Raw genomic sequence first — 18034 nt, forward strand, 5'->3', positions numbered from 1 at the left:
TCAAAGGTTTTGTTCTGTTTTGCTTGGTGCAGGATGCTACACCAGTTTTTAACTTTGTAGTCACCACTGGAACTGGAACTGGAAGTCCAATGTCACGACAGTTAAATACAAATAAGCGTGTAATGTGCCAGTAACATATTTGTATATTCCTGAGCTGCCACGTTTAACAATACAAACCACAGACATTTTAGCATTAAGAGCATGTTGTTCATTCAAATGACAAAAAGTTTCAGATGCAATCATTTGTTTTAGGTTTTACATAACTTTTATTCATTGCTGTGAGTGCAGCATGAGGAACTCAGTCAGTGCATTTATGGTCATTAAAGACATCGAGTCCAAACATGAAATACCAGCCAAACACAACAGGGCGCTTATGTGATCTATCTGTACATTTAAAAAAAAAAGAAGCCCTGCACATTTATAGCTTGATATACCTTTATGTTAATTAAATAGATAACAGTCTAAAGTTAGCACCACAACTTACCACGGAAATGTACAAACGCACAAGCATATGAAGCAGTCAGTTTCATAACTGTCCTGCTGTTCAGTGATCACTTTCCCTTAAACGTCATAGACAACTTTAATTGTGCTTTACATAATTACATTCCACTCCACAGGAAATGAAAATTAGAAAGTAGTAACATTAAAACCACAGCTGTGAAAAAGTTCATATGTTAATACTGCAAAACAGAGGCTGTGAAGACCAGATCCGGACATTTGCCCTGAGACTAAAACAGATAAAGCGCTTAACGAAACAAAAAAACAAAAAAAATCAGATCTGTCTTTTTTTTTTTTTAATGGATGGATGAGTTTTATCTTCTGGACGTAGCGACCCCATTGTCACACTGAAGACTCACCGTGAAAGACTTTAGCTTTTAGATGACTTAGACTACACTGCAGATTGGTGGTGGATTCTGAGTGCAGCGCCTCAGAGAACTTGCTGTCATATTTACAAGTGGTCTGAGACTTCCTCTTGAAGCTATTCTGAATGGTCTCTGAGGTGAAGTAATAAACAATGGGATCAAAGCAGCAGTTGGATACAGCAATGCAGAGGGCTACTGGATAGATGGTTCGAACCACCGACTCCTCATAACAGCCTCCTAAAATTTTAGTGCGGACTAGAGCATAGAAAACCAGGTTTACATTGTAGGGGATGAAACAAAAACAGAAAATAGTAAGGTGCACGATTATCATACGCAGGATCTTTTTCTTGTTCATGTTCCCACCACGGCTGATAGTTTGGGGACGGCGCAGAGTCTGTAACACCATGATGGAGCAACACAAGTTGAGTAGCAAGGGGATGAGGAAGCCTACTGTCTCTATGAAAATCACCACTTTAGAGAGGGATGATTTCCACTGCTTGGATGAGAAATTCTCAAAGCAGTAAGTGGCATTTCCTTTTTCCTTTGAGGTGGTATCCAACAAGAATCCTGTGGGGATACTGCCTGAAAGCACCAGCACCCATACACCAACACATACTATTTTAGCATTGCGCTTGGTCCTGAGCGTCCTTGAGCGAAAGGGGTGCACAATGGCCAAAAACCTGTCCACGCTAATGCAGGTGAGGAAGAGAATACTGCCATACATGTTGGTGTAGAAAAGTGACACAGACAATTTACAGAGAATCCCTCCAAAAGGCCAGTTCTGGTTGATGAAATAGAAGACCCGTAGCGGCAGGGTGAAGACAAACAGAAGGTCAGACAATACCAAGTTCATCATGTAGGTTGTGGTCTCATTCCTCATTTTCAGAGAGCAGGAGAATATATAGATGGCCACAACGTTGGTGATAAGTCCAACAACAAATACAATGCTGAAGACCGTACTGTATAGTGGATATTTGAACCCATCATTCTTGATGCATGAGTTGGATATTGAAGAGTTGTTGTACATTATCATTATCAATTTTAAGATTGCAGGGATGGGAAGTGTTTGTTATGCAATAGCTCTTCAGGAAAAGGTATTTCCAGCACGATCAACTGACCATGAATGAATTATGAAGAAGAGAACAGTTCAGTACTGAGAGATACTCAATCCATTAGAGCAACTTTTTTTGTTGTTGTTCAACACGGCGGTGCATATTGCTGCATGTTTCCCTCCCTTTTCTGGATGTTATTTCGGGGGTTACCTCAGTTGAAAAGACCCCTCCCAGAGGACAGAGATCCAGGCTGGAGTGTCTTCCCCTCCCCCTGCCCTGTCTCTCGGCCAGACTGCACCCCACAAGTTAGAGGGTTAGCTTTACTTACTCAGATAAATCAGTCACATGAATGTGCCACCTTTTCGCTCTCAAGGTCCCAAATAATCACGAGCTGCTCAATCCACAAAGAGAGACGGGAAATCCACATTCAGGTCCATTAGAGAAGTGACCTCATGGCAGGATTCTTGTTCTTTGTCAAAACCCAGCCTTGTGGTTTTGTTCTTCTCAGCTCCGAATCAGTGAAGTCGTCATAAGCTTTCCATCTCCCACATGGTCATGACCACAAATGACCATGGTTCTTTCCAAGCGTAGCTCTCAGCGTGACAATTCAATGTGTTTTTGTCTTCTGTCTGCTACTCAGTTTCTCTTTCCTTTCCCTTTGTTTTACTAACCTAGTTGCTCAACCAGTATCTCTCTCACTCCTCTTCGTACAGCCTCGGGGTCTTTTGCTCACCACTCATCACACCACTCAGGCTCGACTACTCCTTTGTACCCGGCAGTTTTTTTGCAGTTTGGGTAGAAGAGAGAGAAGCTGTAGTAACTCCTCCCACTGCCTCTGGACCTCCTACTCCTTTGTCTGCTTTTACAGTCAACCACATAAACAGAAGTGCATTGAGAGGAAACTTAATTTAAAAAAATGAGCTCATAGTTACTCTAAAATACTGTCACAGAATTTGAAACACAGATCACTGAAATACATTTAAAAGAAAAGGTTCAAGTTTTTCTCTCGACCCGTTTTTCAGTAAAATTTTAAGCTTGTAATTGCTGAATATTTGTTTTTGTTTTTGTAAACGCACATAAAAATGTTCATCTATTGAGACAAGAAAAATAGGTCAAATATTTGCTTTCTACAAATGGGTTACATGTTTGGATAAAAAAAATATGTCACGCTGTACAACATAGGCTACAACATGTCTACGGCTAAAAATACTGCACTTCACCTCCTCTCATCACTACCTACTTTGAAATTGAGTTGCGAAGTTGGAAACACTTTTTTTTTTTTTTTTTTTTTTTGCTTAATAAGAGCTATTACTTTTGTTATTGTAACACTTTACTGCTAATATACTTTTTCATTTTAAAAAAGCTTGATTTTATTATTTTTCCCCTCGTTAGTTAAGCTGTTAATAACAGCAGGAGGCCAAAAGTGCCTGAGAAGTTCTCTGAAACCCCACCGGGTCTCCACTCATCTGACAGAAAGTATGGGAAAATTCAGCTGTCTTCTTCTTGTTTGTGACGACCTGTGTGGGAGGCTAAAGCTTCTGCTGAAGAACCGATTTTTATTTTCAAAAGGACATTAGTAATGAGAAGGAACAGAAAGCTCTCTTGCTGTTCAGCAGGTTTTTTTCTCCTGCCCCTGTCACTCCATTCTCTTCTTGGGGCATTCTGGCTATCCTTTTGCAGGAACTCTCTCCTTGGCAGTCAGTAAAAAACGTTGGGGTATGTGTTGTGAATGAAGTAGCTTAGTACGGGGGAATGTGCAGTTTAGAACTGTTCTCAGGCAACTTAAAAGAGTTCTCAGCCCCTTGATCAGGCCTGTGGTGAGCAAATGCTATAAACCCTTTGAGTCTATTTGTGTTGGCTTCTACTGTGTCAAATAGGAAACCAAGTACCTGGTTAGTTTTCCTGCCAGTAAACAAATGCTTGTCTGTGAGATCAAGCAACTGTTTTTCTGCCAGATGTACTCTTTGTAATTCAAAACACTCAGGCAAAGATAAGATAACCCACTTCGCTCGTTACTGTTACCATAACATTTTCCTGATATTACTGACAAAAACATGACCCAGAACCCAAAGATGGTTCATTTAGACTTGAGAGCTACCAAAAATAGTCCAACAAGAGGTTGTTTTATGGCTCAGCGTGCATCTCTTTGTCAGCCTACCACAAAGTAAACATGATCAAGGCTAGAATGCAATGTGCGAGAAAATAGAAAAACCTGTACTATTGTCTTTCCCTCGCAAAGTTGTTCCATGGAGCACATAAAAACAAGCTCTTCACATGCAAGTATGTGGTCACTAAACAAAAACATGCGCCTGAAGTCCCTGGACTGTTAAATTTCTCACAATGCCAGGAAATTGTCTGGCACCCCCAAGGCCAAGTCTTTGAATAAAAGCAGTTTTATGACACGTGTTGTTGTTGTATAATGTGGTCAGCAGCAGCAATGACAACCTCATGTTGTAAAAAAAAAAAAAAAATTAAAATACCACCTGAATTTATTTTTTAACTGTCTATCACATCACGTCACAAGCCTAAAGTCTGTGTGAATCAAAAGACTATAGGGCTCACTTCAGTGATGTTTAAATATCATTAAATTGCTGTATCATTTTAGAATACATTGAAAACAATGATCTAAATCAGAAAGCCTGGCCACGTTTTAATTCAAAGTCTTTAAAAAATGTCTAAAATAACACATTTTTTAAGCCACAAAACTTTGTGTCTGAGTTCCTCAAGATGAAAAGAGAGCAATCCAAAAGAAAACAATGTCTAATGTCTCGGCAAGAGCGCATTCTGATGAGTGGCTAGTCTGAGAGTGAAACGGCTTTCATCTAATTGTGTTCCACTCTCTCTCTGGAAACAGGGACTTTACAAACGCTGTGATGCCATCTACAAGTACGTTAAACCACAGCAGAACTGCAGTGGATATACACAAACCACTGAGGCATCCCAGCACAACAAACCTGAACAAGTACACAATCATTCTGTCACATTAAAAACATATTTTTTGAAACTGTTTTAAAACCTTTTTTTCAAGACAAATGTCTTATGTGTCCTAAGTGGATGATCAAAACACGCCCAGAAAGAAGTTTCCCCAGTGCCTGCATGATGTAAGTTTAATATATGGTAATTACAACTTCATTATCATAATCGTCATCTTTTTGGGGAATTTTTTTTCTTCCTACGTATGCTGGACCAGCTTTGCCATTTGAATACACAGTTTGCAGTAGATCTGTGGCAGAATGAAGGGCAGCATGCTCCCCCACGCAGCCTTATCAGCTAAAGCTTTCGTCTACTTTGTAAAACAAGTACTTCCCACCCACCAACCCCTGCCCTCACTGAAACTTACAGTGGCCTGTACTGTACTGAAAAAATAAAGTCATTGTAACTCATGTCTTTTTTTTTAAGTTAGCAGTCTTTCTAGTGCTAAATTTATATTTATAATCTCAAACCGTCAAGATTTATACATATGCAATATGCAGCACAATATGAAGTGACAGTGAACAACTTGCATATAAAAGCGCTTGAGGCTTGATTGTTTATCAACCAACCTACAGCTCTTCATTAACCGCTACATGCTGAATCCAGCACAGTGTCACATGCAATCACTGTATGTCCTAAATTTAACTAAACAGTGTTGCATGCAAGAAAACTGCAAGTACGAGTATTAAGGAGCTTCAAAAACCAGTATTACTGGGGCCCTGACATTGTATCAACTAAGTAATACTCTCAGCAGTGCACAGAGATTTTATTTGCCATTTTCAATTTTCTGTGTTTTTATTCATTTGCAAACCTCATAGCCATCTCCCATTACTGGGAGGAAGCTGATAAAGCCACAGCGTTTAATTTGGCTCATGGGTAAACCCCCCCAACTCTATTGCAAGCTTGAATAGAACAAGCTATTTTGCATGGCTGAATAGTTATGCAGAGTGGTGTTTGGGTTGTTTCTAGGGCAAAGGCCTGCCTGAATTTCTTTCTTTCTTTTTAAAAACAGGTTTCCCAGATGCTAAGTCACGAGACTTATCAGAAAGTGCTAGCATTCTGCTGCAGCAAGGATTTGATGTACAAAAAGTGCATGATTTTACAACTGTGACGTAAACAAAGTGGGTAGATGAACCAACCGCAAAAGAGCCACAAACTGATATTGAAAAAAAAGCCCTGTGACAAGAGCTCTATCAAACCAACAGCTTATTCCACTTACAAAATACATCCCTGGAGATACTGCTTTATTTTTTAGCGCCAAGTAGACTATAAGAGGAAAAGTAAACAAACTGTAGATTACCCTTTACTTTGAACTACTGAAAGTAAGTAGTGGAAATGATATTAAGTGCAGGCATCTACTAAGGCACAATTTTGAGGTCCTTCACTTTTTGCTTTTATGTAAATCTTTTCTTTCTTCACTTCATTCCATGTGGTATTCATCTAATCAGAGGGTCATATTATGCCAAAATAATGCAGAAATTAAAATGGCATTTAGCCTCAGTAAAGGAGGATTTGTACATGGCAGAGGGCCAGTTACTGTTAGCTGTTGCACGTCCTTCCTCATTCTGTGCAAAACCACGATGAGTAATTGTACATGATGTACACGTCCTTTGGAAGGTGTGAAGTTAATTCAACACAAATACACACACATGAAAAAAGAAAAGTACCTTTTAGTAATTCCACAACTTAAATGTCATGGATGGAACCTATGAGATATTGGAATTTCCCGGAGTGGTTTGGCAGCAGGATCGTGACGCAAAATAATCGTCATACTGACAATCACAGTGATCCTCAAAGCCGTGCGGAAATAAATTGAACATCATTTGTTCTATGGCCACCAGGTGGGATCAAGTAACTGAACTGGAATCTCTGCCTTTCATCATAACATGTCCTTAAACACATTTTCTGTCAGGTAGAGTTGTGTCAAAGTAAAAAATCAACAAATTCTATTATACTTGATTATGCCAACTTGTCTGGCATCTTAATTTTGACCACATCCTGTTATTCTGTGGAAGGTCTATGAAATCTCACTTGATGATATGATACCAAAGATATACCTTCAGGAAACACGCAGGCACACGTGATGTTAGACTCTCAATCTTGCAGGAAGAAGTGAAAATGAGCCTGTTCCGCTTCTTGGTGGAGATGAGGAGCCAAACTGCACTGCATGTGCGTGTCTTAAAATGTTGACCACTTACTGGTTAATGGCACCTACAATGTTACAACTTTACATGAAGTAACGCATGTTTTATTTTTTAAATTCGTGACTTTCATTTCCATACATTTCACTCTCACCCCCCAAAAAACAAACAAACAAACAAACAAAACAAAAAAAACTACTTCATGTCGAATGTTTCTAAAGCAGTTGCATGGTAAAGAAATGACAAGAGCTTTTTAAGAACACCCTCAACAACATATATTGTTATTTGTTTTAATATGTATTAATAATTAAACATTTTTCTATATTCCCATTAGTGCCAAAGTCAGCAGGTTGCAGCTAGCTTTCCATACAAATTAAAAACATTACCAAAAAGTTCCAAAAAAGAAAACAAAAACAAACAAACATTCCAATCAGCTCGTTTAAGGGATCACATTTAGTTATATCCATTTAAGCAGATTTGGGAATTCCTGATGTAATTATCTGGTAACTGCATTTAAAGACCATGAGGTCCTTTATTAGACTTGAGCTCCAACAAAGTGAGTTGGCACAACTATTTACTATCCAGAGATGCATATTAAAAAAAGCAAAAATCTTGTAAAAAGGGAACAGAAGCTTGCTGCCAATATGTTAAGAATAGCAATAATTAAAAAAAACAAAACACAATTAACAAAAAAATCTGTAAACATACAATGAAATGCAGCTGTAAAAAATCAGCTGCATCTACTGTACAGTGTACACAAGACTCAACACGTTTGTGAAAGTCAAACTTTGTTTCCAGCTGCATAGAGAGGGTTAGTCTGAACAACTGTACAAGTACACATGCAATAGCATGCTCTCTTTTCACTCACTGTTCCTTTTCCTATCAGTCAGCATATGTTGGGAAAAACAACTTTCTACAGCAAAAAATTGCAAAAGTTAGTGAACACAAATGTCAGACCACACGTTTGGATGGTATATGAAGAACTGAAGAATAACTTAAACTTTAAAAAAGTGGCAAAATATGTTATGCGATCATAACAAATATAATCATAAAGCAGATAAAAACAAAAACAAATGGGGGGAAACAGGTTGCAGTTTTACACGTGTTTCCCTCATAAAATGCCTCCAAATCCAGAACATTTTAGGATGAAGGCTTCAAAGAAAAGCAGCACAATGTGAAGAGTTCATTTATAGCTGACTTGGTTAATTTTTAGATCCTGTCTATGCTGACCGCAGATAACTTATGACATACTGATTGCATTAGGAACTGTTAAAAGGGCAGCATGATAAAAACGATTCAAATACCAAATCAAACAATTCTATCACAACAGATTACGTTTAGTATGTTCAGCATTTTCAGGTATCCAGTCCAAGCTGATTACTGTGACATGTCCACGTACTGGCTGTCTTGGTAAACAGGTGACCAGTGTGGCACATCCTTTTATTCAGCCTCAGCCTTGTGTGCTTGTTACAGGACTAGTGGCATAAACCTGTATTTACGTTCCAACCAAGCACCGTGTTTGGGCTAGCTTCAGAACGGTAACAAAGAAGAATCACTTGGTGAGTGGGGCCTTAAACCATTTACCTCTCTGGTATTTACATCCTTAGTGCCACGTGTTTGAGGCGCTGATCTGCTGGGTGTTTACTTTGGTCTAGGATGGACTCTCGTCACTGAGATTAAACTTTGTGCTGAATGCATCACAACAGGGGCCCAGTAGTCAGTTTTTGAAGGCCCCATAGCGACTGGCTTTACTAATGAAGTTCTTGAGCAGGTCGTGATCCATGTCTGCAAAGGCCTGGGTCTGCGTGACAGCCGTTAGGTGGTTGACACAAAACTTGAAGCAGAATTCCTCCAGGTCCTAAAAATGAAGAGGGCTGTCTGGTCAGTGCTGAGGAGTATAACTGACTAGCTACTGTGCACGCCTCCACCACCATGGTGCTTTGACTATGTGTCTATAAGCTTACCCGCGCCTCATACTTGACAGCAGCAGAGAGCAGAGTGATGGCGTTTTCTTCAGAAATGCCTCTCTTGATCGTTTCCTGGCACAGCCTCTTCAGTCTTGTTTCTCGGTAGAACGTGGCCAAGTCAAGCAACCCTGCACACACAAAAACAAAAACACACGTGATCATGTTCAGGATTCTGCACTGACTTGTTGCAGCATTTCCTGGGCTGTAAAAAACTGTGATCCATGTCTGTCCTTACCAATAGCGTCCTCTGGTGGCAGGTTTATCGTGTCAGTGTAGAGATACTCCAAGAAGGCTCTGTACACCAAGTATGAGAACTGATGAATTTCTATAGCATCCTGGTCAGATTCATTCAGCAGTGTTCGGAAATGCTCACACCTATCGAGAAAGACAGCAGAAGACTTGTGACAAAAAGCACGTTTAACTCAAACTAACATACATTACAATGGAAGCATGTTTTTCTGTTGTAGTGGCAGTTATATTCTGCTGTGGAAATTACGTATTGATAGTTCCTTGAATTCTGCTAGAAGGGTACATGTATGTTTAGTGCATTGCAAGTTAATGTCTTAGCGTCCACATGGTCACAGAATTGATAGGCATGTGGTTACCAGCATGGAGCCTAGAATTCAGAGACTATACCATGCCTGTTAGTGTTCAACAGCATCCAATCTAAATACCCACCAGTTAAAAACAACCACAAGGGTAGACAAGGGTAGACGGATAGAAGAAAAATTGTTGTTTTTTTTTGTTGCTTTTTTTTTTTTTTTTTTTTAAACAGATTCTTTTTGACTATGCCTACTAATACAGGCCAAGTGCAATACCTTTTATTCCTTATAAGCTCCTGCATTAATTACCACTAATTGCCATTTATCTTTTTATTTGTTTTTTTTGCTTCAATTTTCTCCACACTACAAATCTCTGATGGCTCAAAACAGTGCCTCTACCATTGCTTCTCAGGACACGGTTGAACAAATAACTGAATCTTCACTCTCTGATGCATCTTAAACATATAATTTGCATGTGATCTTGCGCAAGCAGGCAGTTTCCACTGTTGCATATTCGTGTGAGCCAGTGGACTAAGGTTAAAGCTGCAGACAGTCTGGCTCCTTCCTACTGACGGTGCAAAAGAGCAAGGGACTGGAATGCAGATACTCTGTGTTCAAGTGTGGTTATAAAAAGAAACACGGGAAACAATAGGCCTGTCTTTGCTACCCCGTGAGTTTAACAGAAAGATAAGGAAACACTGTTTAGCATATGAAGTTTAAATATAGGGAAACCAGCACAAATTAAGTATTTGTTATATATATTTACACACAAAGATGGCTCATTGTTTTTGCTGCAGTGACTAAATTGGTTGTCTGGATTTTAAAAAATACACCCATGTGACCAAAATGAAAGTAGAGGTTAGAGAAGCAAACTGTGCATTCATATAAATAATTTTTTTTAAACAGTCAGAGTGTGGTGGCCCAACAATAGAAAGGAAGAGCTGCAGACATTTTCTCCATTCCACAGATCATTATGTGCACTCAAAGATAACGATACACTGCATGTTACACCCTTCCAGTCACACACCAGCTGCTCAAAATGCCACAAGACTGGATTACCTTTTCCAGACTTCCATGGTTAACGAGTCTACATTGTCCTTAAAAAAAAAAAAGAATCACCTAAAGGACTCTGAAAGTTCTTGTTTTCTCTACCTGATTTTTAGCAGAGCTTTGTGCACATGGATGCACTTTCCATCAACCAAGAACTTCAGATCAGAAATATCTGGACTGTCAAACTCCTTCTTCAAAGACTGGGCAACTGTGAGGTAATCATCACCATCTGGCAAAAAAAAAATAAAAAATACATAAAATTATTATTACTATTTATTTTATTTTTTGTTAAATACAAGCATTTGGTCTTGGGGTTTTTTTGCTCTTAAGAACAAACATAAATTTGCTAAACATAAATTTAAACAACTTCTCTTTACATTTCAGTTTAAAGGACAGTTATATGAGGTATTTATATATAGGGAATGAAAAGATATTTCTTTAAGGCCACAGGTGGCAATAAAATATTACCAACATTTAAAAAAATGTCCACCTAAATGCTAAGTCAATATTTAAATTTAGCTATACTGATAGAACTGACTCATCGCATTAGCTTTCCTAACTGGAGTGTAAACAAAAAAATGAAGCTATCACAGTTACAGGTTAATGCTCTTCAGTTTGTGTTGAGTTTGTATAAACATTTGTCGCAAATAAACAGGAAACAGAGTTTCCTGTTTATTCCTTAGACCACTTGCAGGAATGTGTACCTATGGTACACTGATAAATGCCTGCTGCATAATTATCTCTAACCAGACACACAAGTAAATGTCAGTGTCAAAAATGTAATAAAAAATCCTTCAATTATTGTAAAAGTTTGACTTTTGGGATTCTTTTTCAATTTTACAAATACTCTCCAGGCTGGCTATTAAACTATGTGACCTTGGCCTGCACTTCTCTCAGTACAAGTGGATCCTTAATTTCCTGACTGGCAAACCACAGGTGGTACATGTAAACCACAAAGTCTCATCTGCTTCCTCCTTTCCTGTACTTCCTCTACACCTACGACTGTGTGGCCACTTCGTCAAGTTCCCATAATCATCACCAATTTCGCTGACGAAAGAGCAGTAGCGGACTTGATCTCGAAACAGTGACTCTGCTTGACGGTTAGAAATCAAGTGACTGGTGTAGGGAGAAAAACCTTCAGCTGCAAGTTTGTAAGACCAAGGAGCTAATAGTTAACCCCACAAGGAAACAGCTGAAATGGGCGACAGAGATGGATGCCATTAAGACCACCCTTCCCACAAAAATAACGGGGAGAAACTTTTACTGTTAGGCAATCATGTTGGGTGATATTCTAATGAAAAAAAAATTATTTTATGTACAGCTGGATAGGCATATAAGTATTTCACTGTGAATTTCCGCGTGTTCGTCAAATAACTTAAAAACGTATGGTCGTATAAAACTCTTACCTACTGAGAGGAGGTGCCACGTGACTGCCGGTGTGGCAAAGCAAGCGAACACATCATCAGTGCTGCTGAAATGTGTGAGATGGGGACTGGCTACAGCCTGACCTCGACACTGACCCCACATCAGAACTTGTCCACTCTGTGTCTTGGCTGCTGACGTGTGACTGGTGTGACATGCAGCCACTTCGACTATCCTACCGAGAAAAATCACAAATCTAGATATACATTTGAACTTAAGACAGAAAAAGGCCCATATGAAAAGTGAACATTTCTCTAATAAAGTTCTTTTACAGTCAACAATCAGTCCCTTACTACTGCGTAGCATAAAACCATAAGTGTAAGAATTTGTACGAGTTTGAGACGTTTGGTTATTCTAGGGATCTGTGACCTATTATGGTAGCAAAGTACTGCTGGTAATTTACAATGGGAACAAAGTAACAAAGTACTAACCTCTCCTTGTCTGTGTTTATAGGAGTGGGGAGCGCTTGGTTACTCTTATTGCCTGTTCCCAACTGCCCGTATGAGTTGGCTCCCCAAGCATAAACAAATCCCTCATCTGTCAGTGCCAACGTGTGTGCATATCCACAAGCGACCTGTGTTTGAAAAAAAAGAAAAAAGAGGGTATTTAAGATGCATGCTAACAGAAATAAGTAATCAAAAACAATGTTTTGTAAGATTTATCCCTCTTTAAGCTCTTACCTGTACAATGTTTACACCCTGGAGGGCAGCGATTCGGCATGGTGTCTGCTGGTTTCCATTATTGCCCAAACCTAGCTGTCCATTGCAATTATAGCCCCAACCATAGATCTGGAAACAATGGACAATTTTGGGATATGCACATACCTCGTTATCAATAAGTGTGCGGAACATCACAGTACTTTTATTCTTGGTTTTTTTTGTTGAATTAAATCTGAAATTCAGATTCTGATTTTGTGTGTAAAAACAAATGCAATACTATTTTAGGTCTTCTGACAGAGACTGAACGTTCATTTTTTTAAACTATACCGTCTCCACTCACACTCCAGGACCGTTCTTCAAGCTGTCATCATTCAGATCGAGTGTAAACACAAATTCATTTCAGACACTGTTATAAATCAAATTTGTTTTTCTCTGCTTCATCATGGTTAACATGTATAGATGGATGTGACCAGTTACCTCTCCGTTGTCCAGTACAGCCATAGAGCACAGCTGTCCACAGGCTATGTTTACCACAATCTTGTTTTGCAGGCAGCTGCTGACCCGACGTGGTGTCGGCTGGTTGGCAGTAGAACCTGAACCAACTTGTCCAGAGTTGTTGTAACCCCACGCGTACACCTGAACACAAAGATGAATGCTCACCACCCAGAAAAATTCTCAAATTAAACAGAAACAAAGCAAGGAGAGGAAAATTTACCTCTCCATCAGTTGTGAGGGCAATAGTGTGGTGGGAGCCACAGGCCACTTCTGTCACTCTCTTGCTGAGGAGATTAGTGGACACCAGAGCAGGGGTCAGCCCGTGGTTGGTGGTGCCATTTCCGAGTTGGCTGTAGCCATTGTGGCCCCAGGCATACACTTCTCCATCTACACAGCAACAAGTGCAAGTTTATTGATGTTGTCACAGAAGTTAATATTTTATTAAAAGATAAGAAGCAGTCTATTTCACATGATATACTGCAAGTTAAGCAGCCCTACTTTTATCAGACATCACAGATATTGATTAAATGCCTGGATTCATGTAATTTAGTGTTGTATTGACTCAGTATAAATGAAGTACACAAGAACATATCCATAACTAACTTTTTTGCAACTTCATTTACTGTAAATGCAGATTGAGCAAAGATTTTTCCACATGTAAATAAAAAAACAAAAAAACCCAAACTGACTGGCCTCCCTCAGATGATGTGGAGTTAGTTAATCATTACCACATATTACAGGAAAACAGATACCTTTATGTTGCTTTAATCAAAGTTAAAGGTGCAATCAATTATCCAAATAAATAAGCATGCAATAATCATGTTGAAAACAACTCTCAGACATTTTCATTTAATATTCCAAACAGGAATTAGTGAAAATTGAATTTGTATTTGAAATTTAACAATTTGAATGCATTTTTTAATCGTAATTTAAGTATGCATACAACCGCATCTCTTGGCCAAGAAGTCCACTTTGACCAAAAAGAATTACACTTAAAAACAAAAAAACAAAACTAGATACAATATGAAGCCAATTGTGGCACAAAATAAAAATAAAATATCAAATAAAATATGAATTTTGCATGTTTGGACTCATTTGCTTGTGATCTTATTCCTCTGCCTCCTGAGGACATTTCTCTTTGGTGACACACACAGAAAAAAAGGTTTTGGAGCTACATTACCTGCAGTGGCGATAACCACATGTGGCCCCGTTCCATAGCTTAGAGACACAATCTTCTTTCCACACAAGACATCAATCCTGCGTGGCTCAATAGTGCTTTGAAGATCTCCAAGCCCTAAACAGCCGCTACAGTTGGTCCCTAAAGCAAAGACCTGCAAAGAAAAAACATTAAAAAATGTTTTTACATCGGTTTTTAAATATATACATTTACAAATAAGAATTACTCCATCATATTTATTGTGCAATTTTTTTTATATCACAAAATGGTGAAGTTGTCTTAAGCTAATCTGTCTAAGATGGCAAATTGCAAATTATGATCACCGGTACACTAAAACTAACTAACTAACTACACTTGAAGCCAGGCTATAATAATTTGTGACACTGTCTTTCTAAAATTATCACTAAAAAAAAAAAAAAAAACGGCAGCAAGCATGCTCATGCTGGGACTGCTGAATGTGATGTACGGCATAATTTAAAGTGAAATCCACCAAAATACAATTTAACGGTACAGTTGGCTGTTCCATAACATCAAACAAATAAGCAAGGGTGGAAAGATTAGGCATGCACTGCACCTTTCCAAAGGCTCAGGCATTAAGCTCATATGGCTAAAGATAGCCTCATTCCATCTGCTTATCCCTGTGCCTGTAACTGCACCTCATATCAAGCAGAGAGCAAGAAGGCCTTTAGCATTTTTATATCTACTTCAAAACAAGAACTACTCAAAAATCAATACAGCAAAATGAATGACTTCTGTGCGTGCTGCAAGACAGCTTCAAGTAAAGAAGAACAAGAAGGCAACCTTGCTTAAACTCCAAATGTTACCTCATCATTAACTGTGACATAGAGGGCTTCATTTGCAGCACTGCCAAATACACAAGCCTGCCGGATAAGCCGGAGTTCCTCAGGAGGAAGAAGTGCAAACACTGGCCACTTTCCCACGTCCAGCATACTACTCAGCTGTGAAAAAAAGAAAAAACATGGAGAAGCATATGAATCTAACTCACTATGGAATAAAGGAAAGGTTGATTAGATAAACTGAAAAACACAGATAAAATCAGGAGTATGTTTTCATGTTAAATACTTTGATGGTGTGGTTGTTTAATTGTATTCAAATGGTTATTAAACTGGATAATAGGAACTTTCTGCCCTGTATCATGGAATGCATACATATATGTTAAAGAAAAGATTATTAAATTTCCACCTTTATCATCCCTCTTGAGTGACCAGCAGCATTCAGATTTAGATGGGCAGACAGATTAAAACGTGTACATCTGTTCAGTGACCTTTACTACCACAGAAAGTAAAGTCAAAATTATGTCATCTCTAAAGTCTAACATAATATTTCAAATATAACGGTTTCAATGATTGCACCATTACTCTCTATTATCAAACCACACAGCTGTCTATGGCTGTGTGTTAAATGGAAAACTGCAATCAACAGTAAAACCTACTCGTCTGATCTTCTGTGTATTCATTATTTGTAAGGCCTATAAAAGATAATTATCTTGTATTGCTAACAATATATTTCAGCTCAGTTTTTATTCACAAAAACAAACAAACACAAAAGCCCGTTTTTATTGCCGCGTCTGACAAATTTACAGTGCTGTTGCATTGCTTTGCAGAAATATGAAGTTGCACTTTGCATGAACCCAGACAACACCTCCCTAAACACACAGACACATACACCACCATGACCACCAGCTGCTGTTGCTGCTGGTAAGATGTCCCATACGTCAAATTAGCAGATACCAAAGACAACACAAACAAGCACTGCAAAACTAAGTGTGCTGGTATTGATATATAAACTGTCAGCAATGAAACTACTACCTGAAATTATCCCACAAAAACTATCAAGCTAATTAGCGTAAAGAGCGGTGTTGTTGCTGGTACTTCCAAGTGTTGACGTTACCTTCTAGCTAGTGCTTAGTCCGCGAGGTCGTTTTCTGATTAAGAAAAAAAGACACTAAAACATGTCACCCAACATATTTTTCAAATAACTTTGCCGGGGACGTCATGCCGACAAACTGGTGTAGGTCTAGCTTCACGTTAGCTGCTATGGTTGCACTTTGTTGTAGCTAGCTTTAATCGCTACACCACCGCCTGAAAAACATACAAACGCAACACCACACTTCCTGTAGTCACTTGGTGCGTTTACTGAAAATCGGACCTGGGAGCTTCAAGGTTAAATTGGTATTATACAGTAATTAGTGACATCTATTATGCAAGATTAAATAAAACCAATAGTCTTTTATTTGTGAAGTTACATTACTGGTCAATAGACCATAACGACCCAAGACTTTAAGTCACATGGGTTATAAGTTTAATGGAGAATATTTTTGCATGTTGTTTAAACATCTGTGGCATACATTGTATTTATTTATTTATTTAAGAAAAAAAAATATTTCACCCTACTTTTCAGGAGTTGTTGATATACCAATATCAATTTTGTGTGGAACTTTAGGAAACAATTTCTGGTGTGAAACAGATGTGGGTGATACATTTCTGGCTGAGTTGTCCTGTACCATTACAACTACAGGCACAGTTTCAGTATCATTGGAGAGCTAATCTCCTTTAAGTTAAAACAGTAGAATGTAAACAGAATGACACCTGACTCCTGACACACACACAAATACAGACACTTCCTTGCCCACACACATCACATATGTGACCCTAACTGACCAATCACGGTCTTTTGACCCGTGAAAGGTGCATTTTTTTTAAACAAAGTACAAGCTCGTGTTATTGCGTGGTTTGAATTATTTTATTATCCCACCACTCTGTACTCTCAAAACACAAAGGTTCTCATAAGGACCTCCAATCTCCGCTCCAAAAATGTGATTCAATTGATAAAATGAGTATTAAATGCTGCAGCTGCCTGAAAAACAAACAAACAAACAAACAGATCATTTGAATCAGACAAGAGAGCACCTAAAACAAGAAGTCCTCAGGGAGCTGAAAACCACTGCTTTAGAATTACTGCCTCCAGAAAAGTTGTCCAACTGCATAATGATGCCCTTGTAAATTTGCTCCCTCCTCATTGTCCTCTTACATTTACTTCCTCATTATGTTTCTCATTACTTTGTATTATATTTTGTGTTCTGCTGCAGTCCTTGATGTTGCTTTTTCATCGTGCACTTCTTCTCAAGTCTTAAAATATGCCCCTTCATCTTCGAGTGTGTGCAGGTGTTTGCATATAACTTTGCTGAGTGTGAACTTGTTGAGTATAGATTTGGACAACAAGTCTATGTGCATTCCTGAAATCTTATCACTGCATCCCAAGTTACATGTCTTATGTTATTACATTAAAAAAATAAATACATAAAATAAATGCACGGTGTAAAATAAAATATGTGATGTGTTCGCTGTTCACTCGTTCAGTCCCTGCAATGACACAATTATAATCTGCATATTTCACTGATTACTGCATAATCAGTCTGTCTTAAAGAGTCAAATAAATTTTTGGAAAGAGATGACTCTCCACTGCATATTTCATTGAGAACTATAGCAGACACAATGGGGCATTCCTTTATTAAGTCCAGCAGGTGGAGTCATTGATAACCATCTTGGTGTATATCAGTGGATGGGATAGAACATGTTTTTGCCAAAGATTTAAAGACCGCCTGTGCAAGAAGGGTGAGTGTGTACATTGTTTCAGCAACATCTATATGCATATGATATATAGTATAGTGAA

At 38.6% G+C, this 18034-nt stretch overlaps 2 protein-coding genes across 2 annotated transcripts; both read right to left on the bottom strand.

Moving 5' to 3' along the window:
• Positions 1 to 242: 242 nt before the first annotated feature.
• Positions 243 to 2673, bottom strand: lpar6a (lysophosphatidic acid receptor 6a). The gene has a single exon (XM_085131406.1). It carries the CDS (start codon positions 1894 to 1896, stop codon positions 841 to 843), a length of 1056 nt encoding a protein of 351 aa, XP_084987532.1. The 5' UTR covers positions 1897 to 2673; the 3' UTR covers positions 243 to 840.
• Positions 2674 to 7120: 4447 nt separating this feature from the next.
• rcbtb2 (regulator of chromosome condensation (RCC1) and BTB (POZ) domain containing protein 2) lies at positions 7121 to 16485 on the bottom strand. The gene is made up of 12 exons (XM_085131402.1): positions 16253 to 16485; positions 15166 to 15300; positions 14345 to 14495; positions 13385 to 13551; positions 13147 to 13305; positions 12691 to 12798; positions 12442 to 12584; positions 11995 to 12185; positions 10691 to 10817; positions 9232 to 9371; positions 8994 to 9124; positions 7121 to 8887 (listed from the first exon to the last, which is right to left on the bottom strand). Exons 2-12 carry the CDS (start codon positions 15289 to 15291, stop codon positions 8747 to 8749), a joined length of 1584 nt encoding a protein of 527 aa, XP_084987528.1. The 5' UTR covers positions 15292 to 15300; positions 16253 to 16485; the 3' UTR covers positions 7121 to 8746.
• Between the last annotated feature and the right edge of the window lie 1549 nt (positions 16486 to 18034).

Source organism: Neolamprologus multifasciatus, chromosome 14 (assembly GCF_963576455.1).
Source record: "Neolamprologus multifasciatus chromosome 14, fNeoMul1.2, whole genome shotgun sequence".
In the NCBI taxonomy this organism is placed as follows: domain Eukaryota; kingdom Metazoa; phylum Chordata; class Actinopteri; order Cichliformes; family Cichlidae; genus Neolamprologus; species Neolamprologus multifasciatus.

Coding starts and splice junctions, on each gene's coding strand:
- lpar6a (XM_085131406.1), bottom strand. CDS start 1,896: ATGATAATGTACAACAACTCTTCAATATCCAACTCATGCATCAAGAAT.
- rcbtb2 (XM_085131402.1), bottom strand. CDS start 15,291: ATGCTGGACGTGGGAAAGTGGCCAGTGTTTGCACTTCTTCCTCCTGAG. Junction 12,799..13,146: donor CTGTACTGGACAACGGAGAG/GTAACTGGTCAC, acceptor CATTGTTTCCAG/ATCTATGGTTGGGGCTATAA. Junction 12,186..12,441: donor ATAAACACAGACAAGGAGAG/GTTAGTACTTTG, acceptor TTTTCTCGGTAG/GATAGTCGAAGTGGCTGCAT.